Here is a 23217-nt window from a genome sequence, read left to right on the forward strand (position 1 = left end):
AATTGCTCAATTCTTACAGATTACGGTATATACGATTGCTCCTTTACTTTTCATACGTGTTTATCGATGAAAATGTAACTCAAACAACAGAGGCCTTGAATGATAACCGAATAAAAAAGTGACTCACCGAATATCCTGCGAAGCGGGGGAAAAATTGGAACACGATCCTGACCGGTGACCTGGATTTTTTCGAACTGCGATTTTCGCGGCACACGATTCCGTTTTCCAGCCTTCCAGGGCTTCCAGCAGATGGTGCTGGCACTGCTGGCTCAGCAGGCTGACGCACTGACGGCGGACGGCGGGTGTGGTGAATGACTACGGAGTGATTCGTAAAGTGATTCACAGTGTGCATTGTGAAGCTGAGATCCACTTTAGCTTACTAGTCCCATTTCCTCTCGTTTACCATTCACTACTGGTGAGTACGTTTCATTTAAATTGTGGAACAATCGGGGTGAAACGAACGAGTTTCTATCCCTGAATTGTAGCACGCGCGACCATGTTTGATAGGGAATCTCGTTCTCGTAAGGGCGGCCATTGCCGTTCGCAAAGCATTTAATACTTTCCCAAATCTCATTTCGCTTGTAAGACCTAGAACCCCGTTATTCCTATATATATCCCAGAACAAGATGAGCGATGAGTCGAATGTTCCTTGGCCAGGTTATGTATCGACATAATCGGAGGCGATGTATGTGAGGGAAGCGTGTTAAACAGACGCGAATGCAGTGCTGTAGATAATGATGGACACAGTGAATGCAAGGTATTCAAGATCGGTAACAATTTTCATGCTTGCTCCTCGATGCATTGCTGAAAATAGAAATATAAACATTTATCTGTCATCGACGTAAGTTTACGACAAATCAGACTCAATGTATCTCAAATTAAATTTATGTCAATTCCGACTTGCAATGCACCAAAAGTCTATGCTGATCGCGACGGCACTGAGCGCAAGAGAGATGCGAGATTCGAGGAAAAGTAGGACGCGATTCGAGGGGAAGTAAGCGCATGCTCGAGTAAAAACTGCTTTAAAGTCCATGAAAGACGATTGCGAAAGAAACTTCGTTTATATATAAATGTATTAAATTTCAAAAAAATATACACATATTCTTATTAAATAAAAATCTCAGATATACAGAATATTTTGATATGCGTGCGTGAAGAAATTGTTTTATAAGTATATTTATAAAACGTATTATAAAATACACACAAGTGTTTTATAGATGGTTATTCATAATCGGTTCTTGTTATAAGACCGTTTTAAGTAATACATATTTATGATAAATATAAATAAATTTTTTATTTGGGTTGTAATGTCTTATTAAGTATTTTCATAGTATTTACTATATACAATAAACTAAGACTAAAGAAAAAATTATACTCTATAAGAAAATATTATACTCTATATGAATACAATATATAAATTTTCATAAATGCAGTTCTTTAAAACAGAGCTGTATCGTTTAACTTATATAATGTGTATATTGAGTTCGTTTGGAGACAGAAAGACTTCTTAAGATTGGAATCGTGACTAATATTTGAATTTTCAGTAGGTACATACGAGATTATTAAAGATGTCTTCCCGCAAAACTGCCGGTCGCCGTGCCACCACAAAGAAACGCGCTCAACGTGCGACATCGAATGTTTTCGCGATGTTTGACCAAGCGCAAATCGCCGAGTTCAAAGAGGCTTTTAACATGATTGACCAGAATCACGACGGATTCATCGACAAGGAGGATTTACATGATATGCTAGCCTCTTTGGGTAAATAAAAACTTGAGAAAGAAATACAAAGAAAAAAGTTGAAGATATATCCACGTAGATTTATACAAATGTCTATGATTATTGTCTTTTAGATTAAGATAACATATAGGTAGAACATAAGCAGAAATAAATCATCTTTTACAGGCAAGAATCCTACTGATGAGTATTTAGAGGCAATGATGAATGAGGCACCTGGACCTATAAATTTCACGATGTTCCTGACATTGTTTGGAGAGAGACTACAAGGAACTGATCCTGAAGATGTGATCAAGAATGCCTTTGGTTGTTTTGACGAGGAAAATACTGGTCATATAAATGAAGAACGTCTTCGTGAACTGCTCACGACGATGGGCGATAGGTAATACATGTTATTGTATTTTATGATACCAAAACTGATCATTTTCAATATTACAAAATTGCAATTTATTAGATTATTTTACCAGTTTCAAAGATATATTTACCTACAAATAAAATTTAGCTTCTTTGGATACAGATTTTATTTAAAAAAAAAAAAAAGAATAAAAGGCTAAGGCAATAATTGCCTAGTAATTGGCTAATTAATAAAAATATTATGAATAATAATTATTGTACTATCTTAGATAATAATTATGAATTAAATTATTGGGCAATATATATTATGTATACAGTTCTAGTACATTTTTATGTGCAGTTATTTTCATTCCTAATAATTATCAATTCGTCAATGACATTTAAGAAATAATAATGTATAATAATCACGATATCGATGACATGTTATTAAAATAATGAAATCGAGATAATTATTTACAAAATATTTGTGATAATCAATCGAGGAAGATCGAAAAACGTGTAACTTACCTAATTTTTTTTTTAATTATTTGTTTTCATTATACATTTTCGAATCTTCCAGCATTATAAATATATATAACCTTTTAAAAGGGCTGATTTTAGTTCTTATGTGACTAATATAATACATGCATAAATGTTTCATGTATTAAATCTTCGTTTAAAAATATTATAAATTCTCTATTTTAAAAATACAAATTATTTTTTTATGTAATTTTTGAGTTTTTAAGGCAGAACATTTTTGTCTTTAAAGCAGAGAAATTGGTTCTTTTAAGGGTTACAATACATTTGTAATATCGAAAAAAAAAAGTGAAAAGTTACGCTGAAAATAAATAGATAAAAAAATAAATAGATTACACATTTTTCGATCTTTCCAGATTGATTATCAGCAACAAGAGTTACGACAAAAATTTTTTATTAAGATTGTAAAAAAAAACATATTAAAGTTCGAAAAAGGTTCTATTGTAAATAATTACCAAAATCAATTGGCATTCTTGAATGATTATATAAAATCTTAACTGATTTTTTTTAGATTTACGGACGACGATGTAGACGAGATGTACCGCGAGGCACCGATCAAAGGCTCTATGTTTGACTATTTGGAGTTCACTCGAATCCTGAAGCACGGCGCGAAAGACAAGGACGAACAGTAGTGAGGATTTACTTAAAAAAGTTTATCGCATATCCTCTCTCTCTCTCTTTCTCTCTCTCTCTCTGACATGGAATGTTAGATAATATTAAAAATTTCTCGCATGTCTTTCGCGTTTTTTGGTTCAACGAATCCTAGAGCCATGAAACATGAATAATTGTTTTCTGATTTCATTGATTAGAAAATTATGTACGTACACACCGAACAATTTCAAATCGTAATCTGCATTAGAAATTATAGTTTCGTTTTCTTGGAAATGTCTATTCGTATTTATACTTGTCGAATTTGAAAACGTAAACTGAATAATTATGAGATATATTTAGAAGCGTGAGGTGTGTATATATATATATATATATATATGTCAAATAGAAAAATTTTGTTGAAGTATTTAAGAATAACAACTTTTCAAATGATTGCTGTACAGTCAGTAAAAGTTAAATATGTAAGATATTTATATACATAATGCAACATGTAACTCTGTTGTAGATTCAGCATTTATATTTTAATATAATATTCTATTGCATACGAAAGTCGTCTTATTTATTAAACCATTTCAGAGATTATCGTATAATAACATAAATATCTCCTTCATTAATAGTAATTTATGTAGATATAGCAACATATATTTATATATGTGTATGTATAATATAATATATATTGTTATTGATAAAGGAGATAAAATTATTCTACCAGAAATGTAAATATATTTATACAGTCTTGACAATGATTATTTGCATAGAACTCGAGCTGAACAAGCCAGAACTATCGCCAGAAGTGTCGAAAATTATCGCCACAATATATTTCTACCGAATGCTGTAGTATATAATAGTTAAAAGTATTTAAAAAATTGAACCTTTACAAGCACTTGATACGCGTATTAACTAGTAGCTTTCTATTAAATTATTTTAATTTCAGCAATGTATTTAAAAAATAGTGTACGGGGGACGAGCCGGAATTTTCATCAAAAATGCCAAAAATTATCAGCACGCTTTTCTGTGGAGTACTAATATTTAAAACACACTATAAAAAAATATTAATATTGAAATTTTATCCTGAAACGTTTATGTATAAATAAATGGATATAATGAATTTAGTCTAAACTTAACGGGAACACGTAACAGATGTCGCCATGTCATAATGTTTGGTGATATTTAGTATGGGTCTCAGCACAAAAGTTTCTTTCCATTTACACACAATGATCAGAGTCTCGCTACAAATATTTTGAAGCATTTGCTGACCAATCAGGAGAAAGAATTTTACAAATTGACCAAATAAATTTCATACTTAGATTAACGACGTCACTCTTTGCTTACTTTGGTAAAGTTATCACATGGCAACACAAATTCAGAACCTTATTTGTAAAGTGAGTTCACGAGACTTGTCAGTTTAAAGTACACGGTCCCGATTTTGTGCAGATTGTAGGTAAAACTCAGTTGAATCTTGTCAGAATGCAAAAGGAATTTAATGCGCATTTAACTAATTGTAAATTATGACGTCGTAAATGAAAATTATCTGAGAATCGGTGCAAATGAAAAACAATTGATGGTCATAACTGAGTTGTGAAACGTGAGTCATAGGATGCGTTCCGTTTCACGCATGGACCGCATGAGACAGCGTGGACACAGCGCATCACACGATTGGCTAGTTCCGTTCCTCTATACGCGCACGAAAAAAACAGAACGAATTCGGCGGCTATTGTGGTTCATGTGTGCTCGGTGTAAACACGATGTAAAAGCACAAGGTGTAGCAATACACATAATGGCGATAGCAATGGTGGAAAGACTGGCAAGAATCAATCAAATTTTGCCAAATATGCACTTTCCTGCGTATAACAGCGCTGACGTACTGGAACAGCCAATCAAATTTTGCCCAAAATTCACTCTTCTACTGCGCATCCACGGGAATGTTTTACTTTGTATTCTTACATCATAGCTGTAAACAGACCGGATGTCTCATCGTGCTGTTTATTAACACCTACTGCCAATTGTTGCCGCTAGAAATTCAGCATCGAATATGTCGAACATCCATAATTTGTCATTTACATAAATTTGCAGTTCTTCCATTTAAAAAATTCTTTCACACTAAAGAATATATGGGCTGCGTGCTGTATAGGCGCGCACGATCTGTCGATATAAGTTATTTGACGAACTTCTATGACGTGATCTGGCCGGAAGTCTATATCTCTAGAGGTCCGGGTTCGATTCCCGACCGAGGTAATATTTTTCGTAATAAAAAATTATTTATTTACAGATTTTAATATGTTTATTAATCATTATTAAGATCGATCTCAGATGCTCAAAGAGCACCAAAAATTGTTGAATTGTTAGTCAATTTAACTCGCGACATTACTGCGGTAGTTCAATAGTGTTGCGTTTCAAGTCTGATAAATTCAGTCCACAATTAAAAATCTACAAACGTAGTATATTAATTCATACGCAATTATACAGAAGCATCCGAGATCTAGCTTGATCGGTTTTTATTGGTTTAAATTCTTACGGTCCTATAAGATTTGATATTGTTTATATTTACATTAAAGAACACTTGGTACTTAAAAAAAAAATTTTAATTATAAAATTTGCACTAAGAATTAGCGTTGGCTTCTACGCCCTTTAACTTTTATTTTTCTCAATATTTATCAATGTTTAACAAATGTTGTTTCATTATTAATTGTAGAATTAAGTATTCGTCTTGTCGTATTGATAAGAAGACAATATTAGGGCGAGCATGGACATATATTCTTTTTTTTTAAATAAAAAATATATTATTTAAACACTAAAAATCCAACTTCAACTATTACGGTTCAATTTCCTATTCATTGTGTATTCACATATATGAGATCCAATAAGATTCTTATTATTTATATATATCGCTTGAAAAAATATGAAATAGGAAAAAGGATAAAAAATCAAGAAGTACAAGACAAAAATATAGAGGAAAAAAAAAAATAAAATAAAAATCTAAGTGAAACAAAGTTACACTTTGACGAGCAATGCGATAACAAATGAGTATATTATTTGCGAGTAATATAATAAGATTACCAACTTGTATATATCACGTTTACAATTAGAAAAAGATTCGCGTGCAGGCACGACAGTAAATCGTTCCCGATGCCTGTGAAGTGAAGCGCGAGATGACAGCCGGGCGCGCGCATGCGCATACAGTCCCAACTGCGACTATGCCGTGCCGAACGGCACTTTCCGAGTGTCAGAAAGTATCAGTCTTCTCTTTACCGCGTATGGGATTACGTCGCGGATACGCGGAGCGGATCCACGTAGCGCCCCGTCCGTCCCTGTCCTTCGTGCTCGCTCGGTCCGGTTCGTCCCGAGTCAGCAGCCCGTTACGAGCGACGAGCACGGAGTCGCCCCCGCTTTCTTCGCGCCAACGGTAAATAGAGCGGGGCCAGCTTACTCCGCGCGCTGTGCGGATTAATCGACGGGGCTGCAGGGCTCCCTTTCCCCCCCCCCCTCCCCCCGCACTCTAGTCGCGAGTGCATCGTGTATATTCGAGCGACGCACCGCGCGTCACGGTCGACTTCGGGGCAGTGATACGGTGCGATCGAGGGTGTAGAGGGGAGCAAAATATGAACTCGATCGGCCCCACGTCCCCCCGCATCGAGGACAATCGAGGATTCCACGCTCGAAGCCCCAGGATTCGCGCTCGGCACCTGCCGTGAGATACGTCGCGTAAGTTCGATCACACTTCAATCGCATCCCGCGTCGCAGCGTGTATGCAGCTTGTGTCATCGTTAAGGATATATATTGTGCCTACCGTGAGCGATGTTGTTACCTCGCGACTACGCGGGTCCGCCGACAAATAATATAGCCGTTCGCGAGGCGACGTTCCGCCGCGAGTGCAGTGTCGCAACGCCGCGCGGATACGTGCGTTGTCATCAATAAAAAGCGACGCACCGATCGTGACGTTACGTCCTGACGTTGCACGTCCCGCTGTCGCGGTGTCTTCCTGTCGGAAGTTGGCCGTGGATGTTACTCGCCGAAGACACCCGTTTAACGAAGATCGTGCAACATTGGGCGAATATTCGTCATGAGAGCGCAATAACTCCGTAATTTTTCTTATGACCCTACAACGCGACGCGATGGGTGGAATACTCCGGTACATTTCCTAGTGTTCGTTGCGGAAATTCCGAACTAGAGTGAAACGGTGAGCGTTTCTGTCGTCCGCGTGGTCGATCCGGAACAACCTGCGGTGTTTTGAATTAACCGAAGAGAATCGCGACGGAAACCATTATACGAGTGGAATCTCGCGATCACGCGATTAAATTGATCAGTGCGCGCCGAAATCGCATCGCTCCCCCGTCGGTCCTCGAGTGCCATCGGATGCGTGAGAAAGTGCAGCTGCGGCAGTAACAGCAGGGTGGTCGGGAGGAGAGGTTAGGCGAGGCCGACACCCACCGAGCGAGTCGATCAGCTGTTCCGCGGTACCGACATCATTGTCGTTTCGGACGCAGGTACGTGTATCAGTTTTCACTTTTCTGTCGCGCTGTCGAGATCGTCGATCGAGATCATTGTGTCGAGAGACGAGGGTCCTGGCGCCTGGTATCGATCGGCGAACGCTCTTATTCGACGAGGATATCTTCGAATATCGTCGTCTGGAGGGAATTTTGTTTTCATCCGTTCCGTAATAAAGCAATTAGGGTTCGTTTTGTAGATGCGCGTATCAACGATGATATATCATTAATATCCGTACTTTTCCTTTTATAACACACTTTATCCCAGAGATCCTCTTGGAAACGACCTCAAGAGTATTTTTCGACGTTCTCCCGAGAACGTCGAAAATAGAACATCCCATGAAGATTTCCCAGAAAACACTGAATTACACGTAATGCTAGGTGCAGTTATTTCCCACTTAAATAGCACGAGTTTTTTTTTTAATTCAACGATTGATCGATCGCATTATGCGCAAATGCAACTTTGGCGGAACAAAATTATACATTTGCACACAATGCGATCGATCAATCGACGAATTAAAAAAACTCGCCCACGACTGTAATATAACGTGTTATATTCTAGTTACATTGTTGTTGAGCGGCAAATTACTATTAATGTTACTTGCAACTTGATGTTCGCTGGGTTATATGGGTTATCTAACGGATATCTTGAGAATGTCCTGGGAGTGTCCTGGAAATTTGTTTAGGATGCGTACTCCCTTCTCTAAGTGCTGTACTGTACGAATAGAAATTGATAGTAAATAAGAATCTGCAATCAAATAATAAAAGCAATATCTTTCCATTTCTGTTTATAAAATTTAAATAGACTCGTGAATTTATATACTTTACTTACTTGAGACGACCAGCTTGTTAAAAAGGCAAATGACATGAAAAGAAATTCAATATTAACTGTCGTAATTAAATTTTAATAGATAAACATTTTTGTTTACATTTGTTAAGAAAACACGTAAGAAATATATTATTATATTTGCAAGTAATCGGATTTATTCTCCTAACACTTAATGTATAACGTCGCATGAGAGAACGACAGCCTTTTCTTCGCTAACCTGTGTCGCGTGTCATATAAAAACCTGTCGAACGTAACCCTCACTTTGTTTACAATGCTTGGAATGCGAAGAGGGATGCACAGGTTGTTACCTTTTTTACAATGTTGGAATGGGCGACGAAGAGGGCGTGAAGTCTCACACATGTGGGACACTTATTTCTATTATAACATTTTAACTACACACAGTAAGCACTCTCTCTCTCTCTCTCTTTCAATTTACTAGTTTATTAATTTTGATTCGGTAAATATTTGTTTACAGCAGAAATTCCAAATCAGTATTATCAAATAAGCTTTGGCAATTCTTCTATAATTTATTAGGTTAACACAAATTTTGTGTTTGATGACTAAAGTTAAATAGAGGCAATAACCATAATTAAAGTTAAATACAGCCAATGGAACCAATGGGGCTCCAATAAATGTTTTTAAACTAAATTTTTTTTTATTTTAATAGTTCAATTTAATTCAGGTCTGAAGGGGTTAACGACTCATCACGTAACGTGTTCCCACGTATCTTGCAGTAACGTTAGACTACTTTTTAAATTTTTTGTCGACCCGATCTCACCGTTGCATCACATGTTAATGATGTAAGAAGAAGTCTCTACTTTCACAGTGTTTCCTGAATAATGCCATTATGTGGTGAAATCACTATATCAATGACATAACGAAGAATCGCAGCGACGAACAGTTGACATTTTTACCGTGATTATACATTGTTGTGAAAACAAGCGATAAATTACATCTGCCGTGTACGATTTTTTCTCGAGGGCTTATGTAACGCTATTGACCCTTGACTCGACATACGAAGAGATCGCGGGGATCGGAAGTGACTCATTAAAAGCATTTCTTTATAAAGTTGCTTGCACGCTAAGTATTGTTGTGTTTAGTACAATAAATACACACTGAGAAAAATATTATTTATTTGACTAAATTAATTTATTTAGTCCTAATTTCTTTTGATGAAAGATGTAGATTAAGTTAAACATATTATATTTGACTTAAATACATACATTTTTTAATGAAAGAAATCTAGATGAACTAAATTAATTTGGCCAAATGAACAATTTTTTTCCTCGCGGTGTATAAAATGTTTTGTTTTCTTTACAAGAAAATAAAGTATTTTAACATTTTTCATAAAGTATCAATCCCAGAGTATTCCCACATCTTTTTCCAATAAAAGTGACATAGAAGTAATGTAGAATGGCTAATCCTGCTGATTTTGCGTTTCACAAAACTAATTAAATGATAAATCGCGTGTGCGGAGCGTGCGATTGTCTCACAGACGTAACACGACACTATAGCGATCGTCTATTTGAATGAAATCTCACATATAATGTTACGTAAATCGAATTCAGGAACTCGAGAAATGAATACGCATAATAGATCTACGTAAGCAAAACGGAGAATAATTTATAATACTGTCTTTTATAGAACAAAAAGTGTAGCCACATAATTTTTCTCATCGTATATTTACAGTCGCTGCAAACATTCACGTTTCGTATACACTGAATATTATACAGTATCCTAGCTTTGTTTGACTATAGGTTATTGACATATTTTGTTTTGATGATTTTTATACAATAAGAATATACCATATATCGCCTGTCGTGGTTACATGTTCGTTCTATATTCAATAATTCGCAGACTTTCTCCGAAAGGATTGTTAGTACATTCCTCGAGTTACGACAGCAAGTTGAAGATAGCTCATATTTTTTTGAGCTACAACTCTATTTGTCATTGGATTTATTTCGCGAATTTAGTTGTCGGAGTTATATCGTTTGTCAAGAAAGTAAAGAAAGACGTTACATAAAACAAGATTTCCCCGATATCGCGTTTCGTCAGTATTCCTAAGGGAAATAATTTCTCTTTCATCTCATTGTTTTTCTCTTTTCTGGGATTTTTGCAATCGTCTCTGATGCCTAGACGTATACGCTCCAATTGTGAAATAATTAAGCAATGCCTCAAGATTTTATAAATGGGGGGATATAATGTTTGATTGATATAAATATCAAGAAACATGCGATACGAATGATAAGTCTATTAAAAAATCAAGAGTACCTTTATGTCGATTTAAATAAAATATTTAATTTCCGTTAGTATCTTTTTATAGATAAGTTATTTTAAATAATTTAGATAGATAAAGCTGATTTTTCTGACAACTTCATCTACCATTTGTAACATGAGCTAGTTTCTCCGATTACCGTTTTATCAAAAGAAAAATTAATGAGAATAGTTCGTTATCATCTAACATTATCTATTCAATTAAAATATGTAAAATTATATAGCTCGAGATATAGCTAAGCAAAAAGAAAGTAAATAGAAAGATCAAAAAACATAAACACGTTTATTGGATCTTGTGAAATTTGTAAATTAGTTTATTAAATCATATATTAAAAGAGTTAAACGTTAAACTAGTTTTTCATCAATTAAAATCATAGGAATGTTTTGACTGTTTAATCTTCATCAGTCTAAATATGATTAAGGAAGAAAAATTATAATAAAGTTTTTAACATTAAACATTGAACAAACATACAATATATCGTACATGAAATCATATCAGGTTGAACACATTATAAATAATTAACAACCTCTGTGAAGTTGGCACCTCATTTTTAAAAAAATGAAATTTTCGATAGAGTTCTGAATGCACCCCGAAGAGTTCTGAAGTTCCTGCCTAAAATAAAAATTAGTGTTCTCCCTAATTCCTATACTTGATCGATAAAATGTATATTTCTGGCTAAGTGAATTTTATTTTAAGTTCTTATCGAGAAATAAATAGATAACTGAAAACAGGGAGCGAAAGAAAGATGAAAATAGAAAAGATGCTGAAAGTTACTTCTATTAAGAACCCATCATAAAAGCTGTTATCACAGCTGTTCTTCACATTTGATGGACATGCGTGTGCTACGTATGCAACGAGAGATAAGGCAATCAAGCATGTAACGAGTCGCACATGTCGCGTGTTCATCACGCGAACAATATTATGGGGCTGCTACCGCAACTGTGCCGCGTTTGCGAATAGGGGAATGCGGAACAAAGCGCTCGTTGCTGCGAATATACTACTCGAGTCAGGAGCGGATTAAGTCTAAATAGAATTTGGTGAGGGGCCATAATTTGGTTGCAGCTTTTCGACTATATCGATTGAGCCTCGAATTAAATTCTCGTTGCAAAATGAACTCCGCATGAAGTGAAAAATAAGAGTTCATCACCGAATCTCTGAAGCGTAACATTTCGGAAATATATGCAAAGTTCCAATGCAGTTCACTGATTATACGAAGTTACATATTTTGTTTATTTACTGGACAACTAGTTTATGCATTGCAATATAACTTTACACATAAATAATTTTGAATACATAATATATTTATATTAAAAGGTTTTTGTAATTTGTTTTATAATTCATTTCCATACATTGTTATTAGGACACAAATTTAAAAAATATTACTATTTATTAAAACGTATTATTTTAATATGTGATTTAGAATAATCTGTAATTTTTTCATAATTTTGTTATTATATTGAAAATATGTTCAAAATACCCTTAATGCATTATACATTTTACCTTTTAATATAAAATTATAAAATTTATTCTCTATTCTTTCAAAATCAAGTAACTCACGGTGCATATATTTAAATATATATACACCATGGTTTTTTTTATTTGTTTAAAAAAGGAAATGAACTGTAAAAATTGCCAGGACGAGATTTCTTTCCGTACGGCCCTGACACTTTCTGGGGTTACCTCTCTCTCTCTCTCTCTCTCTCTCTCTTTTTCTCTCTTGCCATAAGCGGAACATAGTTCTCTCGGAAGTCCTTTTGTACAAACAACAATGGCAATCGTGATGAATTAATACCTTTTTACTGCCACTTATCGTACTATCGGCAATCGGTTTCTGCAATATCACGCTACTGCTCCGCAATCTCAATCGTACTGATTAGTTTGTGCGCGAAGTGCAAGCCGAGAACAATAGTAATAATACGCGGCAATTTAAAGCACAGTTACTTGCATACCTGATTTATGAAAGGTAACCCGCTGTTATCTGGCAGGAACTTACCATAACATGATTTTTACTTGTACTAATTTTTACCTACCAGAATATCTGATGTTATAAAAATTATAAATCTTAAGCTTCAATGGTTGAATTGATAAAGACACATGGAATATAGAAAGACTCGAACTCTGGCTGAGTTGATATTTTCTGTAAAAAATTCTTTGTAGTTTCAAGCTATCTTACAATAATAACATTAGCAAAAAATTTGTTATTAAATTGCTTGTTAATTTAATTTATAATATTACGTATTCTAATTTCAGTATAAAACTGTGCTTCAAGAGCGTCAAGTATTCGGCGGTCAGTTTACAGGAACTGCAAATTGTAGAATTCACGCAAAACTATTATTAGACATCAAGATTAGCTTTAACCGAGAATATGATCTTCACTTATTTATGTCGATTAATTTTCTTATTATGCGAAATGAGGAAGTTGCGCAGAGCAAAAGTAAGAGGAAGTACATGATATACCAACCATACATCTAAATCTAAATTTTTTATGAGAATTTTGTTTACGTGGTTTCGTCCGTTAGTTTCATTTCTTAGACAATTTATACATTTTCTTATTACTCATTAATTTCAAATGTCGCGTACCACGTAACGTGATACAATCGCGATTTGATACGAACGGCTCGAATTATAGTCGAGGGCATGAATCATTCCTAACCCTCCCCTGCCTATTTTGTGAGTGAGCAGATGGTCAAACGTGTCCTGTCATTTGGCGTACCTTAACTATTGGCGACTAAGTCGCGATCGCGAATTTACGATATATTATATAATAGGAAGATGACGTGAACGTGCGCACGTCCAATTTCCACGTTCTCCGACGGATTCTCCCCTCGTTTTGTTTCCCCTGTGACAACCCTCAGCATTCCGAGCGCAATCTAACCCTCCTCCAGGGTACGTTCAATGCGAGGCAGTTCAGCTGCTTCCTTCTTCCTACCCGGTGTATAGCAACGGTGTGCCGATACTTCCGTGAGGCAAAAGCTTGAAAGTACTTAATAAAGTAGGTTTTTAATAAGATCAAAATTAATAGCTTATCGAGTAGTTCGTTAATCTTTGAAAATGGTCTTCATTGGTGTAGAATATATTGATCATTGCCTCTGCCTTTATTTTATTGTTATGCTTGTTATATAAGATTTCACTTAAATTCATTATATTAATATAATTAATATTAGGTAATTGGAAAACAATAGTAATTGAAAATCGATTGAGAAACGGTCAACGGAAGGCAATATTTAATCAAAGCGAGTCTTTGGTTTTTAATAATATTTTTACGTAAATCTTACAATTTCTGTAGTTTAAACGTGCCCGATCAATGCCCGTTATTTCTACCAATGTAGTTTAATTTTAATCTTGGTTCAACTAACTCTTTATCTTTTTCTGGTTCTTAGAATAAGAAAAGATGAAGAGTAAATTGAACTGAGATTGAAATTAATCTGCATTGGTAGAATGTACAGGTATAAGTCAGCCTTGAAACACAGTTCTAAACTGAAGCTGAAGTAATAACGCAAATTTAATTGACGAGTAATTTAATAATAATGATACTAATGAACATTTTTAAAAAGGTTTTAATTAAAAATATTATTTTGTTACTTATTTTGGAAAAAGGTATATATATATATATTACTTTGATTATAATAAAAAAAAAAAACAATGTAAAGGCAAATGAGAGTCAAACGAGAGCTATCATCTCAATATTAATATATTTAAAACTCGCTACATTAATATAAAAACATAAACTATCGTGAAATTAATCGAATTTAACATGTTTCGGCCTTCTATTGTGGCCCTCCTCAGAAAATAAAAAAGAACGCAACATTATACATTTATATTATAGAACTTAAATTAAGATATATGAAAATGTGAACACATTACAATGAAATGAGATAAGAAAATGTTAAATGATGTTTGATGAGTTGTTGCTCAGAGAGACCAAAGTCAAAAGTCAAACGATTGGATGACCGATTGAAATTGTAACTTTTTATTCTGTTAAGAACAAGAAATTTGTTGTATTAGACAATTCACTCAAGTATCTCTGTTAAAAAACTCACCTCTGTGTCAAATAATTGAGAAAATCCATGTCAAATAAATTTTCAAGCGTCAATCAAAATGAGGTTAAAATGAAATTTAATGCTATACAATGTAAAAAGTATCGTATGCATCATACGTAATAAGTCGAACATACTTTGACGAAGAACAAACAAATAATGTGAAAAATCTTGGCGATGCAAAGATTTGATTATAATCGCAGATTATTCCATAAAACGTTAATTTAGTGAAATTATATTTTCTGTTCTCGACTTTTTCTCCTCTCCTAAACGCACAAGAGGAGTGCAAGCGGCCCATCGTGGTGCCTATATATCTAGAGAACCATTACTACACACCGACGCCGCGACGTCTGGCAATCGTTCTCTACTCTATCTCCTACTTTTCGTTTTTCCTCTCAGTCCCGTGTACTTTTACCCCCCATTCTGTTTATCGCATTCCTACCGATATCCAGCTAATTTAGCCGGTGAGCTGTGCGAAAATTTTTCGTGATACGAGCTAATAGAGCGTTGAAATTGAATGAGTCATCAATTCGAATGTACTTTTTACGTGGTAAGTAAAAGGTATCAGTTGCTTTATTTATTCCGACGCAATGTGGAATTATAGAATAACTGAAAAAATAACTCGGAGAAGAGCGGCATTAACATTAATCGGAAACCGGCTCTCTCAAACGAGTCTTTAATTAAAAATTAATTACACTACACTTTAGCAATTACATGGAACCGTTATTTGCGGAATTAAAGCGATAAGTATGTCGAAGGTTAAATCACGCGACTGAAATGTTAATCGGTCATCTAAGCAGAATCTTATATACATAATATATGTGGAATCGTGAAAAATATTAGGAATTAACATATTCTTAGTACTCAATTGACATTTTCACGTTTGCATTCGCAACCGCTGACATTTCTTGAAAACGAAACGCCTTTCTCGGCGGAGCCATTTCGATTTGATGGGGTTATTTTAGTAAATTGATTGATAATACAATGATGATTCTGCTCATACTGATTCTCGCCGCATTTCTGTTTATTTTTAGAAAGTTGAATAATTAAATTTTATATTGTTTAGAAGAAATAATGATCGATTTTTAATATAATAACTTTTAAACGAGCACCAACTGAAACCATCTGAAGGTCACTCAGGGTTATGACCTTGACAACATATGTCAAGGTCAAAGTCATCAGAGCTAGAATTATAACAGATTCAACTAGAAAATTTTGATTTGTTCATGTCAAGCAAAATTCTAATTAATACAATCAGACTTTTTCTCTAATAGTATAAAAATGTGATATTATGTTCTTCACACATACAATACGCAAACACAGACCGTACTATATCATAAAGTTATTTGTACTCGGTTATAAAGGATACAACTTTTTTTGAAAAGTTTTTATGAAAAGCTGACAACACCCATTGAAGTTTATCTATTATTATTCCGTTTGTGCTACATCTTAAACACATTGTGCATACGACATGAATCCATTTTAAAATTGATACAAACCTAAGCGGCTTCTTAATTCTTCCTTAACAGCCACTTAAATTATCGATTTCAAGCTCAGTCTGCCACGGACGCGTTGTTCTGCCGATGAGAAGTCGAGTGTTGCGAAGAGTCACTTGACGAACTGAATGCAATAATAGCCGCATACAGTAAGATGTTCTCTGAACAATAGGTTTGAAAATAATGCGGAAGAATAACAGAATAGGCGCATAAGCGATACATATAAAGAAAGAGAGAGAGAGAGAGAGAGAGAGGTGAGAAGAATTATTGTGTATTATAAATAAGTAAAATATGCAAGTTTATATATCGCATTACATTATTTAATTGCTTGTGACATCTTCTCCCATAAATGGTAGTAGCATCTTATCCATATATGTTTATAGGAGGAAGAAATGCCATTTGCAGGATATGTGAGATATCAATTTTTTCCAATAATATATTTCAAGTTTAATTCGTTAATTTGTAGGTATGAGTAAAGAAAAATTTCTGGAATAAAAATAATTTTTCTTCGTAGATTAATTCAATAACATAATTCAAAAATATAAAGACTTAAATGGCGTCTTCTCCCGCGAATTACCTTAATTAGGAAATTCTGATTTTTGTCTATTTTTTACTTATTTTCTCTAGTACACTTGTCGGCCATAACATAATTTGCTCCGACTTTCTGCGTTTTAGTTACACATAAATCTCGTAATGGAACTCAAGGATCGTTATAATTTGTACTCGAATTCGCGTCTCTAAATTGCACTAGCGCATTGCGTAATTGTTTGCCGCGTATTTAGCGATATATACGATTAAACTTCTTTCTCTTCACCTCCTTAACTTAGGAATTGTGCCAAGAGCGGTAAACAATTAAATTATTTCAACCAGATATAAATCGCACTGAAAGGAAAGATTGGTTGCTACAACAAATTAGATGGTAAAATATGGCACAACATTTTTAATTGCTGCAGCCAATTGCGGTTGCAATCATTTAAAAATGCTATGCCATATTTAGCCAATTATTTTCAGTGCGGCACGAGGATGAGATTATTTCGACGATATGATTTTTATTTAGCGTAATTTTCAGAAAGAAACTACTTTACTGAAAACGCGATCGTGCCACGAAATGCCACAAAACGTTTTTATTCTGCAATGACGTAATCGCTGAGATTATTCGAATTACCCGCTAGGTCGACCCGGTTACAGTTTGGCGGATTTTTAGAACGTTGTCTAGACAACTTCCAAAAAAAAAAAATCAGTCAGATCGAAATACCTATTACCGATTTCAAAAATAGAGATGTTAAATTTTCAAATAATTCTTTGTTTTTTTATCTGCGATGATTTTTCATCGAATTACGTTGATCTGAAAATTGTGCAATTTTAAGCGTGTTTGAAAGTGTTTTCTATTTTTTGTTGAGTAGTGTATAAATCGAAAATAAACAGCTTCTCGTGTATCTTTATAGAAAATTCAAAGATTCATATTTTTGTTGCAGAATAAGATATTAGTTAGAAATAATAGATACATAACAAGTTCTAGAAAATTTCTTTTAGTTATATATATAATACGTACCTATATATATTTTTTTAGGTTAAATAATATTCTCTCTATTAGCGTATCGTATAAGTTATATAACTTAGAATATTTGCAAACAATAATATTATGCATAAATGTATAAATATATATTTATACATTTATACATAATATTATTGTTTGCAAATTTCAACTTTCTTTGTTAATAATTTCTCTTTGTATTAAATAATTTCAAAATCTCACATTGATAAGTAATTAATCGTTTGGATCATTAAACAATTGTTTGTGAAAAACTGAATTTAATATTATGATTTTGCTGGGAGAAATAATTCTATAACTCTTTTAGTAAGTGACAATGAAACGTCGCCTTAAGTCAATCGTTTTCGTACCACCCGACAATGATGACGTTAAGGGAAAGGTACGATACGATTCCCTTAGGGTTGTCTCGTCTCGAGGGATATCTAAAATGATCTGTTATATAATATGAGATTGACAGGAGTTGCATTTATAAATTTTTTAATATTTTCATCAAGAACATTCTTAATTGTCGATTGTGCAGAAAATGTAAAAAGATGTAAGATTTCCAGTTCCTGAAAATTGCTTTCAGAGAGAATCTGAAAATTGCATAAGGGAATAAGCTATGATTTTCTCTCGACGTCAACCTGTAGACGGTCTTGGAGTTGTATCGATGCGCAGACGCGATATCGATTTCTCGCGTAAGTACTAAATGCGCGTGAGCAAAAGAGAGCCGCGACGACTGGCCCCGTCATCCCACATCCACGATTGTTTCCTGGAGTATCCTGATGTCACCACATTATTCTTTCTCAGCAGCTTCCGCATACGAAACGCAGATGTGAAAGATAGTACTGATGGTTCAACTTAGGTTCTTAATGACGATAGTTGCAAATACCTTGATCGTTGAAACGGAGTAATTAGTTTATAACTTTTAGTGTTCATAAGCAGTTAGTTTACGCGTTGAATAAAATAAATCAAAATTACATTTTTACTATAAAAAAAAAAAAGAAAGATTACCATTAAATTAAATCTTTCGTGAACGACTTTCACAAAATAAATTTTACTTTTAAAAGATGAATATAATTGATTTTATCGAATAAATATAAAATTTGAAAACATTACCATGAATAAAACTCGTTTTATAAACTAGTAAAATATCGATTGCGAGTTTTTAAAAGAATTTTTCCTGAAGAACTGTCTGTGTTTTTAAATAGATTTTTGCTAAGCTTTTCGTTCAGACATATCATAACTTAAATGCTCGTTTGACCCGTCAGTGGTCTCGGCTACCCTATAATTTAATTATTTCTCACGTCTCTGAAGAATAATGTCGATAAACGTTGTGTGCGTGCGGTGTCAGAGAAAACCTATAAGAGACATATAACGCTAAAGTTACACAAGTGAAACAATGTCACCGTATTGAATATAATGTAGGATATATATGTGGACAATCCTTCTCATTTAACAGAGATAGAAAGCGTAAGATGTAGATAGAAAACGTTATAGCGATGGTTTTAATGTTAAAATACATGAACATAACGTATTGAATATCAAATTCAATAACATTGAATCGAGATATCGGATAAGTTTTATTTTTGATAAAATTTTTTATTTGAAAAAATGTTCAGGATAAGATACGAGCAAATAACTTTATAGATGAATAACAGTTATAAAATTTTATTATATGTAAAAGTAAAAATAATATATTTCGTTGACATCAAAAGAAAATATGATTAATTTATAATTATTATAGCCTGTTCCTTGGAACCACATCATGTTTTATAATTATTATTCTTGCGTGTGAATCGTGAGTCTTTCGAAGAGTAGTCAAAATTTCAATTTAACTGTAACATTGCAATAGATCAGGAAAGAGATCCTAACCTACAAAAGGTAAGTAGTAGTGAGGATATACAGACGATCGTAAAGATTTTCGTCCATTTGCTGCGATTTTGCAGGTAAAGTCGCGAGCTGTCCATGAAGGACCCACAGTTCACACTGCACCAGCAGAAAATATGTATAAGGATATCGAGATCCAAAGACATGGAATGACTTTTATGATCAAGAAATGAAATATTTTATGGTGAAACTTCGGAGAGTGAGGCGGACTTGAGAATATCTTGATCGACGTATATATAAAGTGCCAATGAAGACAATTTCTCTAAATCTTTTTTGTAATTCCTCAAAAAATTTTTTTATTATATATGTTACAAAATTTCTTTGTGCTAATATTATTTTATTTCATATTTTTGTAATGTAAAATGAATAAGTTTTTGACTAAAATTGAATTTTAATTTTTTTTTTAATTGCCATTTTTTGAACTTCAAAAATTACTTTATTTTCGAGTTAAAAAAATGGTGATTAAATCAGTATCAAAGAATGACAATTTTATTTTTCAAAATAAGGTTTTTTTCAGCGAGCATCTCTAAACTTTTTTTCGTGAAAGGTCATCCCTCAAGAATGTGAATTTATAGGCAATTTTTTTTTAACGCATTGCAAATTATGATTTTTTAATACGTAAAGTTTCTATATTTTTAAAACCATTGGAATAACAATGTAGAGATGTAAAATAATAAAAAAATTTTTTTCTGATTTTTTACAATTGATTTATTAAGAGAAATATGCTACTGGCATAAATGATCCAAGGTTAACAGAACGTTATAAAAAAAAAACTGTAGTTTACACTCAGGGCTATACATATATTGTATATATAAATATAAATTAGTATTTATTATATATATTAGAATCTGTGGTCAATTATTTAGATAATTAAAAAAAATTCTTTTCTTATTGAATTTACGTATTTTTTAAATTAAATTTATACATACACAATACAACACAATTTTGTATTCTCAAATCATATAATAAATTATTTATAATTTTTATTTCGACGATAGAATTTCTTACAAATGAGCTCATGATTGCATATAAACAAATATTGTGTTTGCAACGCGAGTGTAGATGATTTGTGGATTATATTTTCCTCCTTCCTGGACTAATATTAGGATGAGACTTTGTTCCGCGCGCGATAGCCATGCGTACGTGCCGCACCTGATTACCGCAGGGTTGGGCACAGGTTTTGAGGAACGGCGTGACAATGAAACCCGATCTAATAGTTTCGATCAGCTACTTCACAGGTCACTGAGTCCGGGACAATGCTGGGGGGAACGGCCGGTGGTAACAGGGATGGAAGGGAGACCAAAGGGCCAGGGGCGTGAGTGTTATTTCGTTAACTGCTTGAAATTCAACACGACCTACCCATCCTGTACGCTGTGCGAATACATTCTGCTTCTTCCTTTTTCCATCATGTTCTATTTATAACACTTAGTTGATTTTAAATCACTGCAATGCAGACTTTTGTTTAAATGTCTATTTTAGGAGGGCTTATATTATAATTTCAAAATTTGAAATTTATAAATTTAAATGCACATCCAAGCTTCAGGTTATAAATAGCCTAATATATTTTTTTTTGTCTTAATAACTACAATCAAACAAATACCATTCTTTCACGATTTTTATATATGATATAAATAATATATTTAAAGATTACAAGCATTGTAGGTATAAATTATATTATTATTATAAGTAGCGAGGCGTAAAGAATGATTGCATTTAAGAAATGGAAATAGATCAAAATGATTTCAAAAAGGATGGTAAGAGTATAATGATAGATTAAATAATACGAATTATTCAGGAGGATGAATTTTTCTCGAAAAAAATGTGTTTTCGAAGATTTTTTTATTTATTACAAAACACTGCGTTTTAGTTTTATTCTCATGGACTCTTTCTTTCTCCCTCTTTTTTGCATAACAGCTCGGAAAAATTAAATTTTGTTTACGTTTCGTGGAAACAAAATTGCTATAAACGTTGTTTGAAACGGCTTATTATATGACATACTAAAAGTCTTGACGTCCGCGGACTTTGAAAACTTTCTACTTTTAAAAAATTCTGATCTAATATGCAGTTTATTAAAAATATCTCATAAAATATTTATTTTATTGAAATAAAAGTCATCATAAAAAAAAGTTGATAAAATTACGAAAAATTTTGTTTGTTTAGTATAAACACTTGAGAGTTAACCTGGCCTAACTTCAAGTCAGATTTTAGCATTTTGTGACTTGATCTGAAATACGCTGCCTAATTTTGGTATAAACGCGCACTATCCGACAATATCAATTGTCTCAAATTGACATAGGTATATTGTTGCTTCTTAATTATATTATATTGTAAATAAAAAAGCAGAAATATTTTAGGTCGTTTACCGTGTAAACTGATGCCTAGATCTATCTTGGGTTATGCCGCGCAGGTTTCAGGATGTAAACGAGGCCATTTTCACCGTTTTAATTACTCCTCTTTTGTCTTTCGCAAGAAGCAACCAAAGATAATTTAGTCTTTCATGTTCCATTACAAACAAATCTTTCGTTCTAAATTTTTACTTGTACCGAGAAAGACATGTATTGCTGATTAGCGTAAACAACAAACTAGCAATTAAATCCGGTATGCAAGTAGTACTGATGCAGTTTGTGCGTTCAGGAAATTGTCATGATACGCTGACCCAGTGTGGTATACATCGTCGGATCAAAATAACTCTCTCTAGCCAGCTTTCTAGAACCACCGAAATTCTATTCCTTCAGCCACGCATCTGTACTGTCTCTATTAGCATAGCTAAAACAGATAAAATCAGAAACGATTCACGAAGCGATGACGCTAGCGAGTCTCGTCATCAATCAAAAATTATCAGAGTTAAGATAGTCTATGGAAATTGAAAGACATAAAAGTTTTACTTAACAAATTTATTCATTTTATTCTTACGTACATAGATCGCAGTAAAAAATTTGGAGAAAAATATTACAGAAATTCTCAACAAAAATAAAAAATGCGGTATTTTGCGTCATATTCAATCTTAGCAGACAACAATAACTTATAAGGCGTAAGTTTATTTTCACTCAATATCTCTCTAGCGAAAAGTACGTGAAAGATCGATCGTGTTTCCGTTTCATGGCATTTTCAGCTAATGATAACTTTATTCGATTATCATATCGTTGCACTTAACCCGTCCAATTCCGCCAATTGACTCGACACACCCACGCTCCTCTTCGCCCCGGAACTCTCGTCACGAGCAGACTGTTTGCGTCGTCGCGACGCTTTATCCGCATTCCAAATCACCGGGTCAGTTGAAACGTACTCTCTAAATTTCATAGAGTGAAATCCAAGAGTGAAAATACTGTCACTGAAAAAGAGTGGCAGACTTTCATTCTTTTTTGGAGTGAATCTTACTCTAAAAGAATAAACTCTCACATTTCAAGAAAGTATCTCTCGAAGACTAGTCTCTCAGAACTTCGCAAATTAGAGAACTTACAA

The 23217-nt window shown here is 33.7% G+C and overlaps 2 protein-coding genes across 5 annotated transcripts in view; both read left to right on the plus strand.

Moving 5' to 3' along the window:
- The first annotated feature begins 274 nt into the window (after positions 1-274).
- On the plus strand, positions 275-3430 carry sqh (myosin regulatory light chain sqh). Of its 2 annotated transcripts, none has more exons than XM_018550301.1 (4): positions 275-415; positions 1545-1758; positions 1903-2116; positions 3116-3430. In XM_018550301.1, exons 2-4 carry the CDS (start codon positions 1569-1571, stop codon positions 3234-3236), a joined length of 525 nt encoding a protein of 174 aa, XP_018405803.1. In that variant the 5' UTR covers positions 275-415; positions 1545-1568; the 3' UTR covers positions 3237-3430. The 2 variants fall into 2 exon arrangements, with proteins under 2 accessions (XP_018405803.1, XP_018405804.1); XM_018550302.1 differs by having other exon boundaries at positions 292-415; positions 1548-1758.
- Positions 3431-7632: 4202 nt separating this feature from the next.
- The window catches only part of LOC108782215 (uncharacterized), a 69828-nt gene continuing 54243 nt past the window's right edge, over positions 7633-23217 (plus strand). For all 3 annotated transcript variants that reach the window (XM_018550427.1, XM_018550425.1, XM_018550431.1), the window contains exon 1: positions 7633-7697. The gene's annotated coding sequence lies outside the window, so the exon portion shown is untranslated. The remainder of the gene's footprint in view (positions 7698-23217) is intronic.

This window comes from Cyphomyrmex costatus, unplaced genomic scaffold (assembly GCF_001594065.2).
Source record: "Cyphomyrmex costatus isolate MS0001 unplaced genomic scaffold, Ccosl1.0 scaffold97, whole genome shotgun sequence".
Lineage (NCBI taxonomy): Eukaryota > Metazoa > Arthropoda > Insecta > Hymenoptera > Formicidae > Cyphomyrmex > Cyphomyrmex costatus.